Here is an 18,396-nt window from a genome sequence, read left to right on the forward strand (position 1 = left end):
AAATCAATAATCCAATTTCTTATTCTGTTGTGGTGAATTTGACAAATTTAGCATGCATCCTGTTCTTCATGGATAGAGGACTGAACGTGAGGGATGCACGTTTTTATGATCCAAGGCAGGACTAGGTAGCAGCTCTTATCCGAAAGGAATTTAATTAACATGCATGATTCTTGGTTTAATAGTTGCGTGTAATTTATTCACTTAATGCCTCATTCTCTGTGGTTCTATGTTGATGATCTCTGTCATATATGACTTTCTGAGCCCCTCTGTTGATGTATAATTGTAATCCTTCTTCTATTTTTCAGATAGGTCCCGGTGTTTGGTTTTTAAAAATCCTCAACCCATTTTTTCCTCTTTCTCAGAAACAGATCACCTGCCCACTGGTCTTCTCTGTGACGGTTGCTGTGATTGGCTCTTTTCAATATGGATACAACACCGGGGTGATCAACGCCCCTCAGTCGGTGAGAGCGGGGAGGGGGGACATTGCTGGGATTGAATGTTACAAGGATTGCCAAAATCATTTGTTTACAGCTCTGTTGGTGCACCTCACTCTCGATCTGTACTTCCCCTATGAACTCAGTCCTGATAGATAACCACTGAGTGCAGCCCATGTCCAATGAGCCTCAGTCCAGACCTGCGGCGGCAGCTCCCCATCATTCCGCCACTGACACTCAGAGACTGACCTTCCCCGCCAAGCTCAACCTCAGGTCTAACCTGCAGCACCCCTGTTATTTCAGCACTGAGATCCATACACAGCCCTGCCAAAGCAGTCCAGTCCTCTCCTGCAGTACCACTGATATACCAGCACTGTGACTGAGCCACAGTTCCACTAATGCACCTCAGTTTGGCTCTTCAGAGCCTTCTTATTTGAATATTGAGACCCAAACAAAGCTCTACAGTGGCTTAACCAAAAATGATGGGACCTCCTACAGAATTGGCTCAATGGGGGCCCCCTGAATGGTTGCCCCCCTACACTGCAGGGGCCTGCTTGGTAAAGGAGATTGGCTTTCCCGACCATTTAACTATTTCCTATTCCATTCTATTGCACACATTATGCAAGGCATGCAGTGGCATGGCTTAGAGGGTCAAAACATGAAACCTGGGGGCCTTTGTTACACCCCTGCAGCTCTAACAAAGCACCTCTGTCCTGACCTTCAGCACCCTCTACTGTTCCCTCACTGAAACTCATTCCCATGTCTGGCAAGGCTCCCTGAAACCCAAACACAGCTCTGTCAAAGCCCCCCAGTCTTGACCAACAGCACCCTCTACTGTTCCCTCACTGAAACTCATTCCCATGTCTGGCAAGGCTCCCTGAAACCCAAACACAGCTCTGTCAAAGCCCTTCAGTCTTGACCAACAGCACCCTCTACTGTTCCCTCTCAGAAACTCATTCCCATGTCTGGCAAGGCTCCCTGAAACCCAAACACAGCTCTGTCAAAGCCCCCCAGTCTTGACCAACAGCACCCTCTACTGTTCCCTCACTGAAACTCATTCCCATGTCTGGCAAGGCCCCCTGAGACCCAAACACAGCTCTGTCAAAGCCCTTCAGTCCTGGCCTTCAGCACCCTCTACTGTTCCCTCACTGAAACTCATTCCCATGTCTGGCAAGGCCCCCTGAGACCCAAACACAGCTCTGTCAAAGCCCCTCAGTCTTGACCTTCAGCACCCTCTACTGTTCACTCACTGAAACTCATTCCCATGTCTGGCAAGGCCCCCTGAGACCCAAACACAGCTCTGTCAAAGCCCCTCAGTCTTGACCTTCAGCACACCCTTCTATTCCCTCCCAGAAACTCATTCGCAGGTCTATCTCGACAGCTGATCTGCAGATGTTCCATTAATGGGACATTTACACAGCACTTGACCACGCACTTCAGTCCTTACCCTAGGCGCCCGTCTTATTTAAGTTCTAGGACCCACGGATAGCTCTGTCAATGCACCTCGCGTCGGATCTGCAGCACATCTGCTATTCCACCGCAAAGAATCATGCACGTTTCCACTAACCAGCCTCAATCCTGAGCTGCAGCTCCCCTTCTATTTCAGTACGAAGACCCTCACACCGCTCTTCTCAGTGCACTTACAGCACTCCTGCAAGTTCATTATTAGGGCCCTCAGGAAGCTCTGCCAATGCACTTCAAACCCGAGCCGCATCATCCCTACTATTGTAGAACTGAGATGCACACGTCTCTGCCAATGCACAGCTGCCAGGACCTCTAAGACATCCGCAGTTCTTTTGCTGCCTGGCTTTTAACACCACAACATAGTTTCAGAATTGCTATTATAGGTGAGGCTTACAAGTCTCAGCCTGCAACAGTTGTTGACTAAAATGTCAAGGCCGACTGAAGTTGCCCATACAAGACAGGTCTAATGCATCACTCTCTGGACCTGAATGAATGAATGAATGAATGAATGAATGAATGAAAGATTTGTAAAGCACTCTGCTACTCAGTGTCCCTGAACTAAAGACAACCAAAGGTCACATTACTACATCGCCTTAGGCCAAGGCAGGGAGATAGGTCTTTAAAGCCTTCCGGAATGGGAGTTTTTGAGAGATGGTCTTCAAAGAGAGGGGAATCGACTTCCATTCCTTACTTGGCAGCACCGAACAAGAGCAGTATCTGCACTTAACTTTTCTAAAATGTGGTACTCTAACTCTGAGTGCTTATGAGGACATGAGGGTGCAGGAGGGATGATAATGATGGATCCTGTTTATCAAGCACCGGGGTCACACAATGCCTTTAAAAGAACCCGCTTCCTAATTGGGAGTCAGTGCAGTTCATGAAGACGCCTAGAGACAGATTCACATCTACGAATGCCCAGAATAAGGTATATTTTGCACTGTCTGCAGTCTTTTAATCTATTTATCAGGGATGTCCAGGTACAAGATGTTTACATAGTCCAACCTGGCAGCTACTAATGAATGAACAACTGTCCTGCGGGCTCCCAGAGGGAGAAGATCAAGGTACTTTATAATGGAAAAGAGCAGCACAAACCAGGTGCCTGTTACTGAAAGGATCTGAGAGTGAAAAAAGAGGCTGTCGTCAATCCTGACTCTAAGGTTCTTAGCTAGTAGAGTTGGTGGTGGGAAGGCGGAAGATCCTTTGACCAACAAGCATTGACCCACTGATCAAATGCTGGCCCAAAGAGAAGAATCTCTCTTTTATCTGCATTGCATTGTAGATGGCTCTCTTTCAGCCAGTTCAACGCATTTACCAGACATGAATGAAAGATGGGACCTGTGTCTGTCATGGTGGAATCAAACGCAAAGAGCAGCTGGGTACCATCTGCATAGGAGACAGTAATCATCTCGCAAGACTCAATAAGTTTGGCTGGAGGAGATGTATAGATATTAAACAATGTGGGGTTAAGTGAAGAGTCTAGCGGCAGCCACATATCCTGCTCTCTTTGTTCCAGAAAAGATTTTATCCAACTCCAGGCACGCCCTGTGATACCTCGCACCACCACAAGCTGGCGGAGAATTGGACAGGAGACGGTATAGAACGATGAGGTCAAATCAAGAAAAATAAGGGCAGCACATTTGCAAGGTGAATTTAAAGATGTTGGATACCTCAAGTATTGTTGTCTCAGTGCTGTGCTGGGGTTGCAGTCCCTATTCAGTAATGAAGTAGACAATTCTTGTAAAAAAAACAAATAATTGAGAATTGTCCAGTTTTTCGAGCATTTTTGCACAGGTGAAGAGGAGACTCCCTGCCTTTTCCAGGACAAGAGCCCACACAGCACGCCGTTTTGCTTTCTCCTTTGACCGATCCTAATGAATATATCTAGATCTTATTCCAAAAACTGCTCCATATTCCCCATAGTGAGCTGCAAGAGGCTTGCTGCACCTTACTCTCAAGGCCCAAGAAAGTTGAAATGTGTCTGGGGTTAGTATTGTTCCCATGAGGGGGGATATGGCCATGCAGTGGGTGCAGGACTGTCGCTTTAGGGTAGATCCAAGACTGATTCGTAAATGAATGATCCATGTCTTTAACAGCACAGTGAGCAAAAGAGATGGACCAGAATCTCCCCAGAGCAATTAGCACATGTTAAGGTTAATTCAAACCAACATGTTATGTTTTTCTTAGTGATTTACACTGGTATGGCCAGAAGGTGGGTCCCATGCTTGCTAGCCCAGAGGGACTTAAAGTACACCTCCCTGATGAAACCTAATAAACCTAGTACATTTCCAGGTGTTTTGCTTTTCTACATGTGTTCTTCCTTCTTGTTCTGCACCCTCTCCAACTGATCCAAGACTACGATCTTTACATTTCTGTACATTAAGCACTCTGTTCAGTGCAGGGCCCAGGATATTTCTCAGAAGCCCACTACAGCTTGCACCTGACACTGTCCCTGCCAGTGCTGCTAAATGCCAATACTTACACAACCTGCAAACCATCAAATTCCTACAAAAGTAACAATTTGATCTATTCGACATCACCCACCGCTATAACAATAGCCGACATGCACTGGTAATACTATTTTTAATGTATATTGAATTGTTAAACATGCAGCGGATCTGCTTTGTATGAAATTACACAAACACCACCACCATGTGGTGGAATGTCATAAATATGTGCTGGTGATAAGTGCCGGTGCCAAGCTCCGGGAAACACAGGCACAAATTAGGCACATGTTCTCTAACTCTGTCCTACGGTATGACTCTCTCTTGTCCTAGTGCTTGAATCCTCTTTCAGTCCACTTCATGCACCACAGTTGTGACCTGTAGCACTCTCCTGCTATTTCAGTACTGAGACCCCAAAACACCTCTGGTCTAATTCTCCACATGCCTCTTGTCTCTGGGACATGGTGCCCCTAAATCTTGTGCATTCTTCATTCTCTTCAGATTATTGAGAAATTTTACAATGATACGTACATGGCCCGGTACCACGAATGGATAGACCACAACTTCCTGACCTCTCTCTGGTCTGCCTCTGTTTCTATCTTTCCCGTTGGGGGCATGGTCGGATCCCTCTCCGTGGGACTGTTTGTCAACCGCCTTGGCAGGTGAGTGACTGATGGCTGTGTTGTGCTAACGTATGTATTCTTCAAACTCACCTGCCACCTTGGGGGACCCATAGTTGTCCTGTGTTCACCCATCTCTTTACTCTCGCCTTTGCAGAAGGAACTCGATGTTGTTGGCCAACATCTTGCCCATCATTAGCGGGGCACTGATGGGCTTCTCCAAACTGGCCCGCACGTATGAAATGTTCATCGTTGGGCGCTTCATCATTGGTGTTTACAGCGGACTCAGCACAGGCTTTGTACCCATGTATGTTGGGGAGATTGCACCCACCAGCCTCCGAGGTGCCTTTGGGACTCTCCACCAGCTGGCCATCGTGATTGGCATCCTGATCGCACAGGTGAGAAAGCAGGCTTGATGTTTATAAAACAGGGAAGGTTTTTTATAGCAAGACAGGAGAAATAAATGGAAGTCTGAGAATTTGAGGCCCTGTATGGGAGGATATGATTTGACAATGGTTTGTAGGGCAGTGTGTGATGTGTTTGGAGTGGTTTAATGAATGCAGGGTGACAGTACCTGCGGGACTTGGTAGGATGGGAAATCAGGAGTAAAATTTGTGATACATTTGACTCTCACATCTGGATCTGTGAGCCACATGCCTTCATTGGAGCTGCAGTAGGATCCCAAAAAGCCATCAACATACACATTACCAATGCATATTTACAGTACGGCAGTGCTTCATATCAATATTCCCTTGATAATTCTATGACCCTGAATCCTTAATTGAACTGGAGCTTACTCAGAATCTAGAAAGAATCGATATCTCTTTTATGCCTTCCCCATACACATTTATCGATACAACCAGGTCCAGTTGGGCATTTGTCCACCGCCACATTGGCTGCAAACAAAAGTAATTCTGGGGTACACCATTCCTCTTGGGTAAAGGTAGTGCCTGAAGGTCCTTGGCCTACGTTACAGGAAAAGGGGACCCAGAAAACCCAGACATGTCAAGCTCCCAAGGGACATTCTATGCCATTGTGTTCTTTGAAGTGGAACAAAAGTGTAGGAAAATCCCTCTTTTTCCATGATTACCCCCATTTCTGGAATGATGCTGCATTTCTTTTACTGTGTGCAATGGGATTCTGCTAACCAAACCCCAGTGGGTATGCTCTAACCCTAAACATGTTGAAATTGGCTATACTCCTTATTGGCCAATGTAACTTAACTATAAATCCCTAGACTATGGTGCAAAGTGCACCCAGGGCATGTCAGTTAAATATCACAAATGGACTCTAGCACCCATTGTCCAACCCGTCACAGTGACAGTGCAAACATGACTGAGGGCCTACCACTGTGGCTAGACTGTGCAATTTTAAAACTGAAAAGTCTCACTGCCAAAATAACCCATTTTTGACAGGCCTCAACCCTCCTTTATAAATATAAATATGTCACACCTACGCAGACCTTGTGGGAAGTGAGGGAGAGTGTATGATATTTAAAAGTAGGACATGTAAAAGTTTAATTTTAAACATGTCCTTCCAAGAAAAAGAGCCAAAAAGCTGTTTTTACTATAGCTGGGTGTTCCATAGGAAAGCATCAGACTACAGTATTACATGTAATAATGTTATCACCAGCTAGGTAACAGCTATAAAATGAATTTGTGGGGTGCTTAAATTCTTTATCACAAGCCAAATCCACTGATAGAGTCAGATTTGTAAGACTAATATGACAAGTCCCTTTTTGAAAGCTACCTTTCCCCTTCCTAAAGCCTCTAGAAGCCCATTTACATGAGCTTTAAAGGTCACCCAGGAGCTGAATAGCCCTCTAGATGAGGTATGAACTTGTTCCCAGAGCTAAGACAAAGCCTTTGGACGTGGGGAGGTGTTCTGTAATTCTGTCCCTCTAGCAGGATGACCAGTGGGACTGTGCTCAGGAACATCATTAACTTCAAATAAGCCTTACTTGTGATAGGCAAATGTTATCTGACACCTGGGCAAGGCACTCCTTTGTCTACCAAGTCAGGTAGGCACCAATCTCAGTGGGAGGAGATGCCCCAGAATTGGTTTGTAATGACCACAGCGGCAGGGTTGATCATTTCCCTGGTCACACCTCTGGGGTCGGCAGCTGACAAGTTCTAACTGGACCTGCCTTGGACCCTGCTAGTGGTATCTGCCATTTACATTCATATGACCCAGGACACTGGAAGAAAGCCACATTTGGTTTAATCAGAAAAATACCAACTTTCAAAAAGCGCTGTTTTCAGAATTGAGACTTAGAGACTGACTTTATAATTTAAGAGGATACTAAATTACGATTCAGATGATTGGAAGAAGTGTTTTTCTATCTGTTCCTAAACTGAAATTATCACTTATTAAGTGCGGTAAGGTAACCAAGTGTTAGTCTATGGGAGAGACAACCTTACAACAGTGAAAATGACTTTAGGAGTTTTTCACTGTCAGGACACATAAAGCTTAAGCACCCATGTCCTACTTTTTAAATACTATGCACTCTACCCTATGAACCTTGGCCACCTTCCTTAGGAGCAGGTGTAGGCCTGGCAAAACCTTTTCTCTGTCAGGTCGAAATGGCAGTTTAAAACTGCTCTCTAGTCTGCAGTGGCAAGCCTGAGACAGTACTATTTACTGGGGATTTGCAAGTAAAGTAAATGTACCAATCAGTTGTAGGCCAATTGTACCATGTTTAACAGAGAGAGAGCACAACTATTTTACCACTGGTTAGCAGTGGTAAAGTCCCCAGAGCCTTAATGCATAAACAGAACTGAGTTTAGCATAGAAAATAGGAGTGAAGGTAAAAATGTCTGTGAGGATACCATGCCAATGATGACAGGTCTGCAAACCTTCAGCTAGATTTAATTAAAAAAATAAACATAACATCACAATTTGGTGCACCATGATCACATTTTGTCAGCAAAGTTGTTTTGAAAAAAAAGTTCTATAAGTAATTTTGAAGCAGTTCAAAATATTTCATAACAGTCCATATTGATTTGTGCGAGGAACCTTTCAAACAAAAATTGCAGACTTCCTTGACTGTCACGATGCCGGCTACTCTTGATTGTCTTGATGCTGGATACTCTTGATTGTCCTGATGCCAGATACTTTTGATTGTCCTGATGCCGGATACTCTTGATTGTCCTGATGCCGGATACTCTTGATTGTCCTGATGCCGGACACTCTTGATTGTCCTGATGACGGATAATCTTGATTGTCTTTGATGCTGGATACTCTTGATTGTCCTGATGCTGGATAATCTTGATTGTGCCGATGCCGGATACTCTTGATTGTCTTGATGCCGGATACTCTTGATTGTCCCGATGCCGGATACTCTTGATTGTCCTAATGCCGGATACTCTTGATTGTCCCAATGCCGGATACTCTTGATTGTCCTGATGCCATATACTCTTGATTGTCCTGATGCCGGATACTCTTGATTGTTCCGATGCCGGATACTCTTGATTGTCCTGATGCCGAATACTCTTGATTGTCCTGATGCCGGATACTCTTGATTGTCCTGAGGCCGTATACTCTTTATTGTCCCGATGCCGGATACTCTTGATTGTCCCGTTGCCAGATACTCTTGATTGTCCCGATGCCGTATACTCCTGATTGTCCTGATGCCGGATACTCTTGATTGTTATGATGCCGGATACTCTTGATTGTCCTGATGCCGGATAATCTTGATTGTCTTGATGCCGGATACTCTTGATTGTCCTGATGCCGGATAATCTTGATTGTCCCGATGCCGGATACTCTTGATTGTCCTGATGCTGGATACTCTTGATTGTCCCGATATCGGATACTCTTGATTGTCCTGATGCCGGATACTCTTGATTGTCCTGATGCCTGATACTCTTGATTGTCCTGATGCCATATACTCTTGATTGTCCTGATGCCGGATACTCTTGATTGTCCCGATGCCGGATACTCTTGATTGTCCCGATGCCGAATACTCTTGATTGTCCTGATGCCGGATACTCTTGATTGTCCTGATGCCGGATACTCTTGATTGTCCCGATGCCGGATACTCTTGATTGTCTTGATGCTGGATACTCTTGATTGTCCTGATGCCAGATACTTTTGATTGTCCTGATGCCGGATACTCTTGATTGTCCTGATGCCGGATACTCTTGATTGTCCTGATGCCGGATACTCTTGATTGTCCTGATGACGGATAATCTTGATTGTCTTTGATGCTGGATACTCTTGATTGTCCTGATGCTGGATAATCTTGATTGTCCCGATGCCGGATACTCTTGATTGTCTTGATGCCGGATACTCTTGATTGTCCCGATGCCGGATACTCTTGATTGTCCCAATGCCGGATACTCTTGATTGTCCCGATGCCGGATACTCTTGATTGTCCTGATGCCATATACTCTTGATTGTCCTGATGCCGGATACTCTTGATTGTTCCGATGCCGGATACTCTTGATTGTCCTGATGCCGAATACTCTTGATTGTCCTGATGCCGGATACTCTTGATTGTCCTGATGCCGTATACTCTTTATTGTCCCGATGCCGGATACTCTTGATTGTCCCGTTGCCAGATACTCTTGATTGTCCCGATGCCGTATACTCTTGATTGTCCCGATGCCGGATACTCTTGATTGTCCTGATGCCGGATACTCTTGATTGTCCTGATGCCGGATAATCTTGATTGTCTTGATGCCGGATACTCTTGATTGTCCTGATGCCGGATAATCTTGATTGTCCCGATGCCGGATACTCTTGATTGTCCTGATGCTGGATACTCTTGATTGTCCCAATACCGGATACTCTTGATTGTCCTGATGCCGGATACTCTTGATTGTCCTGATGCCTGATACTCTTGATTGTCCTGATGCCATATACTCTTGATTGTCCTGATGCCGGATACTCTTGATTGTCCCGATGCCGGATACTCTTGATTGTCCCGATGCCGAATAATCTTGATTGTCCTGATGCCGGATACTCTTGATTGTCCTGATGCCGGATACTCTTGATTGTCCTGATGCCGGATACTCTTGATTGCCCAGATGCCGGATACTCTTGATTGTCCCGATGCCGGATAATCTTGATTGTCCTGTTGCCGGACACTCTTGATTGTCCTGATGCCGGGTACTCTTGATTGTCCTGATGCCGGATACTCTTGATTGTCCTGATGCCGGATACTCTTGATTGCCCAGATGCCGGATACTCTTGATTGTCCCGATGCCGGATAATCTTGATTGTCCTGTTGCCGGACACTCTTGATTGTCCTGATGCTGGATACTCTTGATTGTCCTGATGCCGGATAATCTTGATTGTCCTGATGCCGGATACTCTTGATTGTCCTGATGCCGGATACTCTTGATTTTCCTGATGTCGGATACTCTAAACGATGATGGAAAATATTCTTCCACAGGTCAAGTAAACTGGGATTCAGACAAATTAAGTCTTCTATTGTTGTGTCATGTATTCGGCATAGATGACAGCCTCTCTGGTCCTTGGCCATATTCTGACATGCAGCTTCAAGCTGGAGAATTGAAATGTATAGTAGTCGATTGTACTAGTGAACATTGACCCCCAGAATATTGTGATACAAGAATATCGGAGAGAGAATATTGAGAGACAAAATATCGAAAAGGTAAGTGCAAATAGACAAGTATAGATTTAATATTCCTAACTCCACATTCACGTACCTTGAAGATATATATTTACCACATAGGTACGTAAATGTGGAGTTAAGCATAGAAAATGTAAATACTTATCTGTCCAGATTTTTCTTTCGATGTTGTGTCTTCAATATTGTATCCCAGCGATATTCTGGGGTCCATATTCAGAGTGCACACCCTGTGAAGCAGACTTTATTTTGAAAAAAAGTACAAATCTGTCCACAAGATGGGCTGGAGAAAGGGTGAATTTCTTGAGTGACTGCACCAAGCCGTGTGAGCTTGTGCAGTTCATGCCTCCCTGAACCACAAAATGCAGGCTGAAGATGCACAGGCCGTTCACAGTTATTCTGAATGTTTACAGAAACTAATATGAATAGTTCTGAGAGAGGTATCTATTCCTGTTTATTGAAAGGGCAGCACATCAGAAAAGCAGAAACAATATTCTGGCAGGAGTGAACCCATTTCCTGGGTGGGAAAGGGCAGGGAACACTTCCACATTTGATTTGGGTGGAGGGAAAGACTTTTCTTCAAAGGGAGAAATCTTTTTTCAGGAAAAAAATATATAGCAACTGCTTTAATATGTATATTTGCTCAAGTGAAAATGGATTCTATCAAAGTATTCCATGAGCAATCTTAGTACAAATGTGACCGTGGCAGCTTCCTGGAGTACTTTTTTTTTTGTGACTTGTGTAGATATGTTCCTCTGCATCCAGAGACTTTAAATGATTTTGTTAATCAGCCCCCCTGAGTTAGTGATATGGTATTTATGAAGTTCGAGGATCACCAAAAAGATATCAGAGGGGAAAGATAAAAAGTTTTGTTGCCTGCATGTAATTTAGGGATGAAATGCTCTCCTGTTCTCTCCAGACACACCCCTCCCACCCAGCTCTGTGATAGGAAGAGGAAGCAGACAGGCATCAAGGGGTTGTTGTGAACCTTGATTCAATAATCTGCACATGGAAAATATTTCTGAAGACTTGTTAAAGAAAAGACAGTTATAAAATAGAGCAAGAGAAACAAGAGTGCGCCAGGAGAATAGGACAGTGGATACATATACCTGGTGTAGAGATGAGTGTGTAACCTGGAACAACTGTTGTTGAACCAGTCATTCATTCTGTCAAGGTCGATAAAGTGAGCACCAGGAGCACTGTTCTTGCCAAATATGAGAGGTTTGGAGTATCAAACAATGACAATAATACCAATGTATTTATCTTACTTCATCACTCTCCACCTTTCCTCCTCCTTTTGTCATTTTTCCCTCTAATTATCTCTCTCTCACCCTCTCGTCATCTGAGCTTCCTCCTTTTACTCCATCCCTTCCATTATCCATCCCTCACTTTCTTACATTCTCCTCCTTTTTTGCTTCCACATTCCCTTCCCCTCATCTTCTGGTAACCTTTATCTAATCCCATGGTGCCTTGCACTCCCCATCCCCTTCCCCTCCTCTCTCCTCCCCTTCCCTTCCTCTTCCCCCTCCCCTTTCCCTTTCCCTTGCCTCCCCTTGCCTCTCCCCTTCCCTCTACCCTTCCCCTTCCCTTCCCTCACCTTACCCTTTCCTCCCCTCCTTACATCCCCTCTGCTCCCCTTCCCTTCCCCTTCCCCTTTCCCCTCCTTTCCCCTTTCCCCTCCCTTCCCCTTGCCTCCTCCCTTCCCTCTGCTCCCCTACCTCCCTATCCTCCCATTCCCTCTCTTGCCCGTCCTCTCCGCAGGTCTTCGGTCTGGATGTCATCATGGGCTCTGAGCGCCTCTGGCCCCTTCTTGTGGCCCTCACTGTCTTCCCGGCCTTCCTACAGATCGCTCTGCTGCCCTTCTGCCCGGAGAGCCCCCGGTTCCTGCTCATCATGAAGAACGAGGAGGAGCGTGCAAAGGCCAGTACGTGAGATTTCAGTCTCTTCCTGTGGGCAGTGCCCCTGTCAAAGATTGAGATGTAACTCCAGGCAGGTGGAAAGGTGAGCCACAGCTGAAGACCATAAGAACATAGTACCATCATGGCAACACTCCCCGCCCCCAAGCACATAGCATGCATGCAAATAAGTACACACCACACAGATTTTGTTTTGGGAAAACTGCTGCAGGTTTATTACATACAACGTTAAAATATGGTGGGTTATCTTACGGGCGATCCAAGGGCAGACAACCATCTGGGCCGCCTGCCCGCCTGATGAGCCGAGCAGCACTGGGGCGAACCCCATCTGTGCTGCTCCTTCTGGTGATCCTCTTCCCGGATCACGTGACACACTTATTACTCACGCCCCTTTCAGGGCGGAGCGTAGCAAGGCAAGCCCCCCGTTGTTCAGGCCCACAACTGCCCGAAGGACTAACGGGGCGCCGACACGGTTTTCTAGGAACCTCCCATGAGGCTCCTGGGCTCTGGCACCCCCTATGGTGCCGCGCAGAGGTAGCCTTCGGTACCCATTTGCTTCCAGATCGCCCTGTAACTCAGCACACCCAAGGCATCTCAAATGCCTTCCCACACGGGCTCGAGAAACTGGCTGCCCCACCAGGTGGAGCATTGCTCTGTCCCCGAACATCGCACTCATGTCACACACTAACCTCACCAACCGCTGGTAACCCAGACCACGCCGCCCGGCACCAAGGAAACCTGACTCCCGATGTGGCTAAGTCAAGCCCCCCGACGCAAAACAACCATCGAGACGGCGTGTCCAGCGAGGCAGCGACCGTGGCATGTCCGGTGCGACAAAGAGGCCGTCAGTGTGGTGGGGGGGACCTATATACCCCTCACCACGCCTCACGCACCGGACATGACACGGCACTGCCCGAGCCCAGGAAGGGGACTCCGCCAGAGTCCCTGCCCCCTCAGGGAGGGGGGGGTGTTGAGGGGTGCCCAATGCTACTAGAGGGCTGCCCTCTTGAGTGGCCTCCGGCAGTGGCCTCGGGCACCCGCAAACTGCTTCTAGAATAGCGTCTCCCCCCTCCTCCGCCAGCTGCCTCAAATAAAACATAAACATAAAAAATAAAACAATAATAAACACGTTTTAATATCTTTTTTTATTTTTGCTTCCCTGCCGAGTCCTTGGGTCAGGGCCATGGGCGATGATGACAGGCTGCAGGAGGAGTAGTGAGCACTGTTATCAGTGCCCATGATGGTTTGGCCGGTCATCTCAGGCCGGCCAAACTATCATGCACACTGAAGATGTCTCCAACCCGAGCTGCGTTGCCGGGTTGGAGACAACAGGCACAGGCTCCCAGTCGGATGTATGACTTTACAACGCACACTTTTACAACGCATGCACTTACAACGCATTTTTTACAACGCATAATCCATTACAACGCATGACATTACAACGCATGACACTACAACGCATTTTTAAAAAATACCTTTACAACGCACTACCATTACAACGCATACTACCTTTACAACGCATACCATTACAACGCATAATATTAAATTACATTTAAGGTAAGTATTAGATAGTATAGGGGTAAAAATTACTATTCTAACTCCAGGGGGTGCAACAGTAGGGTAAGTGTTGGATAGTATAGGGGTAAAAATTACTATTCTAACTCCAGGGGGTGCATCAGTAGGGTAAGTGTTGGATAGTATAGGGGTAAAAATTACTATTCTAACTCCAGGGGGTGCATCAGTAGGGTAAGTGTTGGATAGTATAGGGGTAAAAATTACTATTCTAACTCCAGGGGGTGCAACAGTAGGGTAAGTGTTGGATAGTATAGGGGTAAAAATTACTATTCTAACTCCAGGGGGTGCAACAGTAGGGTAAGTGTTGGATAGTGTAGGGGTAAAAATTACTATTCTAACTCCAGGGGGTGCAACAGTAGGGTAAGTGTTGGATAGTATAGGGGTAAAAATTACTATTCTAACTCCAGGGGGTGCAACAGTAGGGTAAGTGTTGGATAGTATAGGGGTAAAAATTACTATTCTAACTCCAGGGGGTGCAACAGTAGGGTAAGTGTTGGATAGTATAGGGGTAAAAATTACTATTCTAACTCCAGGGGGTGCATCAGTAGGGTAAGTGTTGGATAGTATAGGGGTAAAAATTACTATTCTAACTCCAAGGGGTGCATCAGTAGGGTAAGTGTTGGATAGTATAGGGGTAAAAATTACTATTCTAACTCCAGGGGGTGCATCAGTAGGGTAAGTGTTGGATAGTATAGGGGTAAAAATTACTATTCTAACTCCAGGGGGTGCATCAGTAGGGTAAGTGTTGGATAGTATAGGGGTAAAAATTACTATTCTAACTCCAGGGGGTGCATCAGTAGGGTAAGTGTTGGATAGTATAGTGTAATATTATGCGTTGTAATGGTATGCGTTGTAATGGTAGTATGCGTTGTAATGGAATGCGTTGTAAAGGTAGTTTTTAAAAATGCGTTGTAGTGTCATGCGTTGTAATGTCATGCGTTGTAATGGATTATGCGTTGTAAAAAATGCGTTGTAATGGTAGTGCGTTGTAAAAGTTGCGTTGTAAAGGTTGTTCCCCTCCCAGTCTCACTGGGAGCCCAAATTCAGAGCGCTCAGGCCAATCCTGACGTTGCTTCCAGCAACATGAGAGCAGCTTCAGGATTGGCCGCAGTGGAGTCTGGGAGCCTGTGCCTGTTTCTGCAGTAGGTGACATCTCTGAACCATTGTTTCAGTGTTGGATACATTCCCCCACCCCAGTTAATAGGCACCCATCTCTTCGCTAGCGAAAGAGTTACAGCAACCAGCCTACGATTGGCGGGCTGCAGAGGCTTAACATAACCCAACGGACATGTGCGGGGGAAGCAGGGTGCAGGTTCCAGCGTCACAGCCATCAGTGTCTGCATAATTTGTTCCCAGGACTGATCGATTTTGGGGCAACCCCAAGATGAGTGTACGAAGTCAGCACCTGGCCCGCCACATCTTTCACATTTGTTCTCAAGTCTAAGCCCAAATCTGACCAGCTGTGTAGGTGTATAGTACATCTGCTGCAAAGATTTGAAATGAATTATACGCAAATTTCCATTGGGAGTGAGCCGCCCAGTCAATGCACAGCAAAAGGTCCAGTCAGACTCGGTGAGTGGTGTATCTAGCACAGCATTCCTTTTCTCTAATAGTGCGCTAGTGGTTCTCGCCTCATCAGCCTGTGCTTCTTCATAGAGGGCAGTGATAAGGCCCGTAAGGGTGTACCTGGTCAACAGAGTCTGAAGCAACTGCAAATTGGGGGATCTGGGGAAAGGATGGCTAATGTTCATGCAAGACAGCCCGTAACCTCACATAAGTAAGTGCAAGAAGGACAAGAGGCGACTCCTCTGCGGCAGATCCGAGAGGTTAACAAAGTGATCATCCAGATATACATCCCTCATCTCTTAGAGTCCCACCACCGATAAAAGCAACAACACCTTCGGCTCAGGCGTAACGGACAGAGTAGGGTGATAAGCCAGTGAATGCATCGAGCATCGAGCGGATGCTTACTTGCTCACCTGTCAAGTGCTTGCCAAGCCCCCAGAGTACAGTTGATGGCACTAATGCTACGCGGTAGTGGCTCTATCCCCCCTCGCACAAGCAGCGATGAGAGCGGCACAGGATAGGCATCATCATGCTTGATCACCAAGTGTGGAGTATATCATTGGGTGTGCACTCAGTAGTGTGCATGCTAAGCCTGAGCACACAGATAGTAAAGGAGGAGGCCGGGCGTTGAACCCTCCCCGGTCACAAGGAAGTGTGAATTGACGCCATGCTATTCGCCGCTGTTTCTCAGACCAGCAATATTAGGGTGGATTGTAGTGTTTTGAAGAAGGCCTGAGTGATGGGCACCGGTATATTAATAAACACGTCCAGAAGCTGAGGCAATATCACCATTTTTAACACTGCTACCAGATCTGCTAAGGATAAAGGCAATCTCCACCACCTCTGTGTAACTCGATCCTCCATTTTGGAGATCGTCCTGCCGTAATTATACCTCACAACAAAGTCTGCATCTCTACGTACCAAAACTCCAAGACACTTAATCGGCTCTGAACACCACTGTAGAGGAAACTCCATAGGGTATTGGGCAGTGGTGAGAGTAAGGGGTAAGACATATGATTTTCCTTAATTGATGCTCAGCCCAGAGTGCTGCTCGCAAATATTCAGGTATAATGAACCTCTGGGTCGCTTACATACAGCACCATATCGTTGGTGTATAACGAATCACCAGCGGGTAAATTCTAAAGCGCAAGGCCACCGCTGCGTGTCACTGCCTGAGTATGCAAGCCAGTGGCTCTAGAGCGAGGGCAAAGAGGATCAGCGACAAAGGCAGCCCTGCCCCATTCCCCTGTAGATCTGGATAGGGTATGAGGTGAGACTGTTAACAAGCACCCTGGCAACTGGCTCCGTCTAGAACAGCTGTATCCAGCTGATAAAAGCAAGGGACTCCCATTCTTTGCAATATTGTGAACATATAAGTCAAGGCAATAGAATCAAGTGCCTCAGCAGCGTCCAGCATGACCGTGACAGCCCTCACAGAGGGATCTAGGTAATACAATAAAGCAAATAACTTACAAAGATTTTGACCAGATGGGCGGGTGGGTATAAACCCCACCTGGTCCCGCAGGACCATCTTAGTAAGTTAGGGCTGGAGTCTGATTGCTAGTAATGTGACTAACGTTTTGGTGTCAGTTATAATGAGAGATAGTGCACGATAGAAGCTACTTTACTGGCATTCGCTGACCCTCGAGAGCCAAATAAGTCGGTATAAAAATCTGAGAACGCTGAAAGGATGGACGGGGAGTCCAAGCATGGCGCACCATCTGACCTAGCAGTATGCAGAACATGAGAATGTGCTCTGGGGTTCTTAAGCTTAGTAACCAGAGCGCAGCCCGGTCTGCCTCCCTCCCTGTATGCACGTGCCTGAGAGACGAGTGGTGCACTTTCTATTCTCCCATTTCATTGTATGCAGTTACATATTCTCTAATAGCCGCCAGATTTTGTGTGCATTTCATAGTCACATTCCAGCCCTCAGATCTTTTCCTCTGTGTTCCACAATTGAGGCCATATATCCTTCAGGATACTTGCCTGTGCCCCTAGGCAGATGCCCCTAATGGTTGCTTTGAAGGCCTCCCACAGTGTGCCCGTGCTCTCAACTGAGTCCTTGTGAAGAAGAAAGAATTCCACAAGAGCCTTTCAGACGTCTCCCCGGACCACCGTGTCTAGCAAAGCTGTGGGTTGCAGTCGCCAGCAGAATTGTATAGAAATATGGGCAGGAATGGTCAGTGTCAAGTGTACCAGCGTATGGTCGGATATTGTTCTGGGAAGATGGCGAACATCCCCCACGCAGGTCTGAACCTCCCTGGTAGTTAACCAATAATGTATGCAGCACAAGGAGCCTTGAACTGAACAGGTGTATGTGCCTTCCCACACCTCCGGGTGCCAGACACTCCACACATTCACCACCCCAAACTCCAACATGCCATCTCTCATAATCTGAGCTGCATATTTACCTTGCCCACCCAACGTGGCTGACCAATCTAGCTGAAGATCGAGGCATTCATTGAAATCTCTTCCCCCCCAAAGCAAGGTCATAGAGGGCAAGGCGTGCACCCGTCGCCAGAGTAGTGCAAAGCATTCAGAATCATCCATGTTTGGCCCATAGGTGATGGCCATGGTGACCAAGATGCTGCACAGGCACCCCTGAATGATTACATAGAGTCTGTGAGCATCGGCCTCTGAATGTACAAGTTCGAATGGCACACCTGCTTAATTAAGATGATCACCCCTCGAGCATACGTGGAGTGATTGGAGGCCATGCAGTATCCCACCCAATGTGCGCCCACCACACCTGCTGCATGGTTCAACAGATGCATTTCTTGAAAT

General features: G+C 46.5%; 1 protein-coding gene across 1 annotated transcript in view; it reads left to right on the top strand.

Annotated features, from left to right (window-relative positions):
• The window catches only part of LOC146812798 (solute carrier family 2, facilitated glucose transporter member 1-like), a 64,638-nt gene that overhangs the window by 33,616 nt on the left and 12,626 nt on the right, over positions 1–18,396 (top strand). The window contains exons 2-5 of the mRNA XM_085619911.1: positions 363–461; positions 4,841–5,001; positions 5,117–5,357; positions 12,317–12,479. Of these exons, the coding sequence (XP_085476037.1) occupies positions 363–461; positions 4,841–5,001; positions 5,117–5,357; positions 12,317–12,479 (664 nt within the window). The remainder of the gene's footprint in view (positions 1–362; positions 462–4,840; positions 5,002–5,116; positions 5,358–12,316; positions 12,480–18,396) is intronic.

This window comes from Triturus cristatus, chromosome 7 (genome assembly GCF_964204655.1).
Source record: "Triturus cristatus chromosome 7, aTriCri1.1, whole genome shotgun sequence".
In the NCBI taxonomy this organism is placed as follows: Eukaryota; Metazoa; Chordata; class Amphibia; order Caudata; family Salamandridae; genus Triturus; species Triturus cristatus.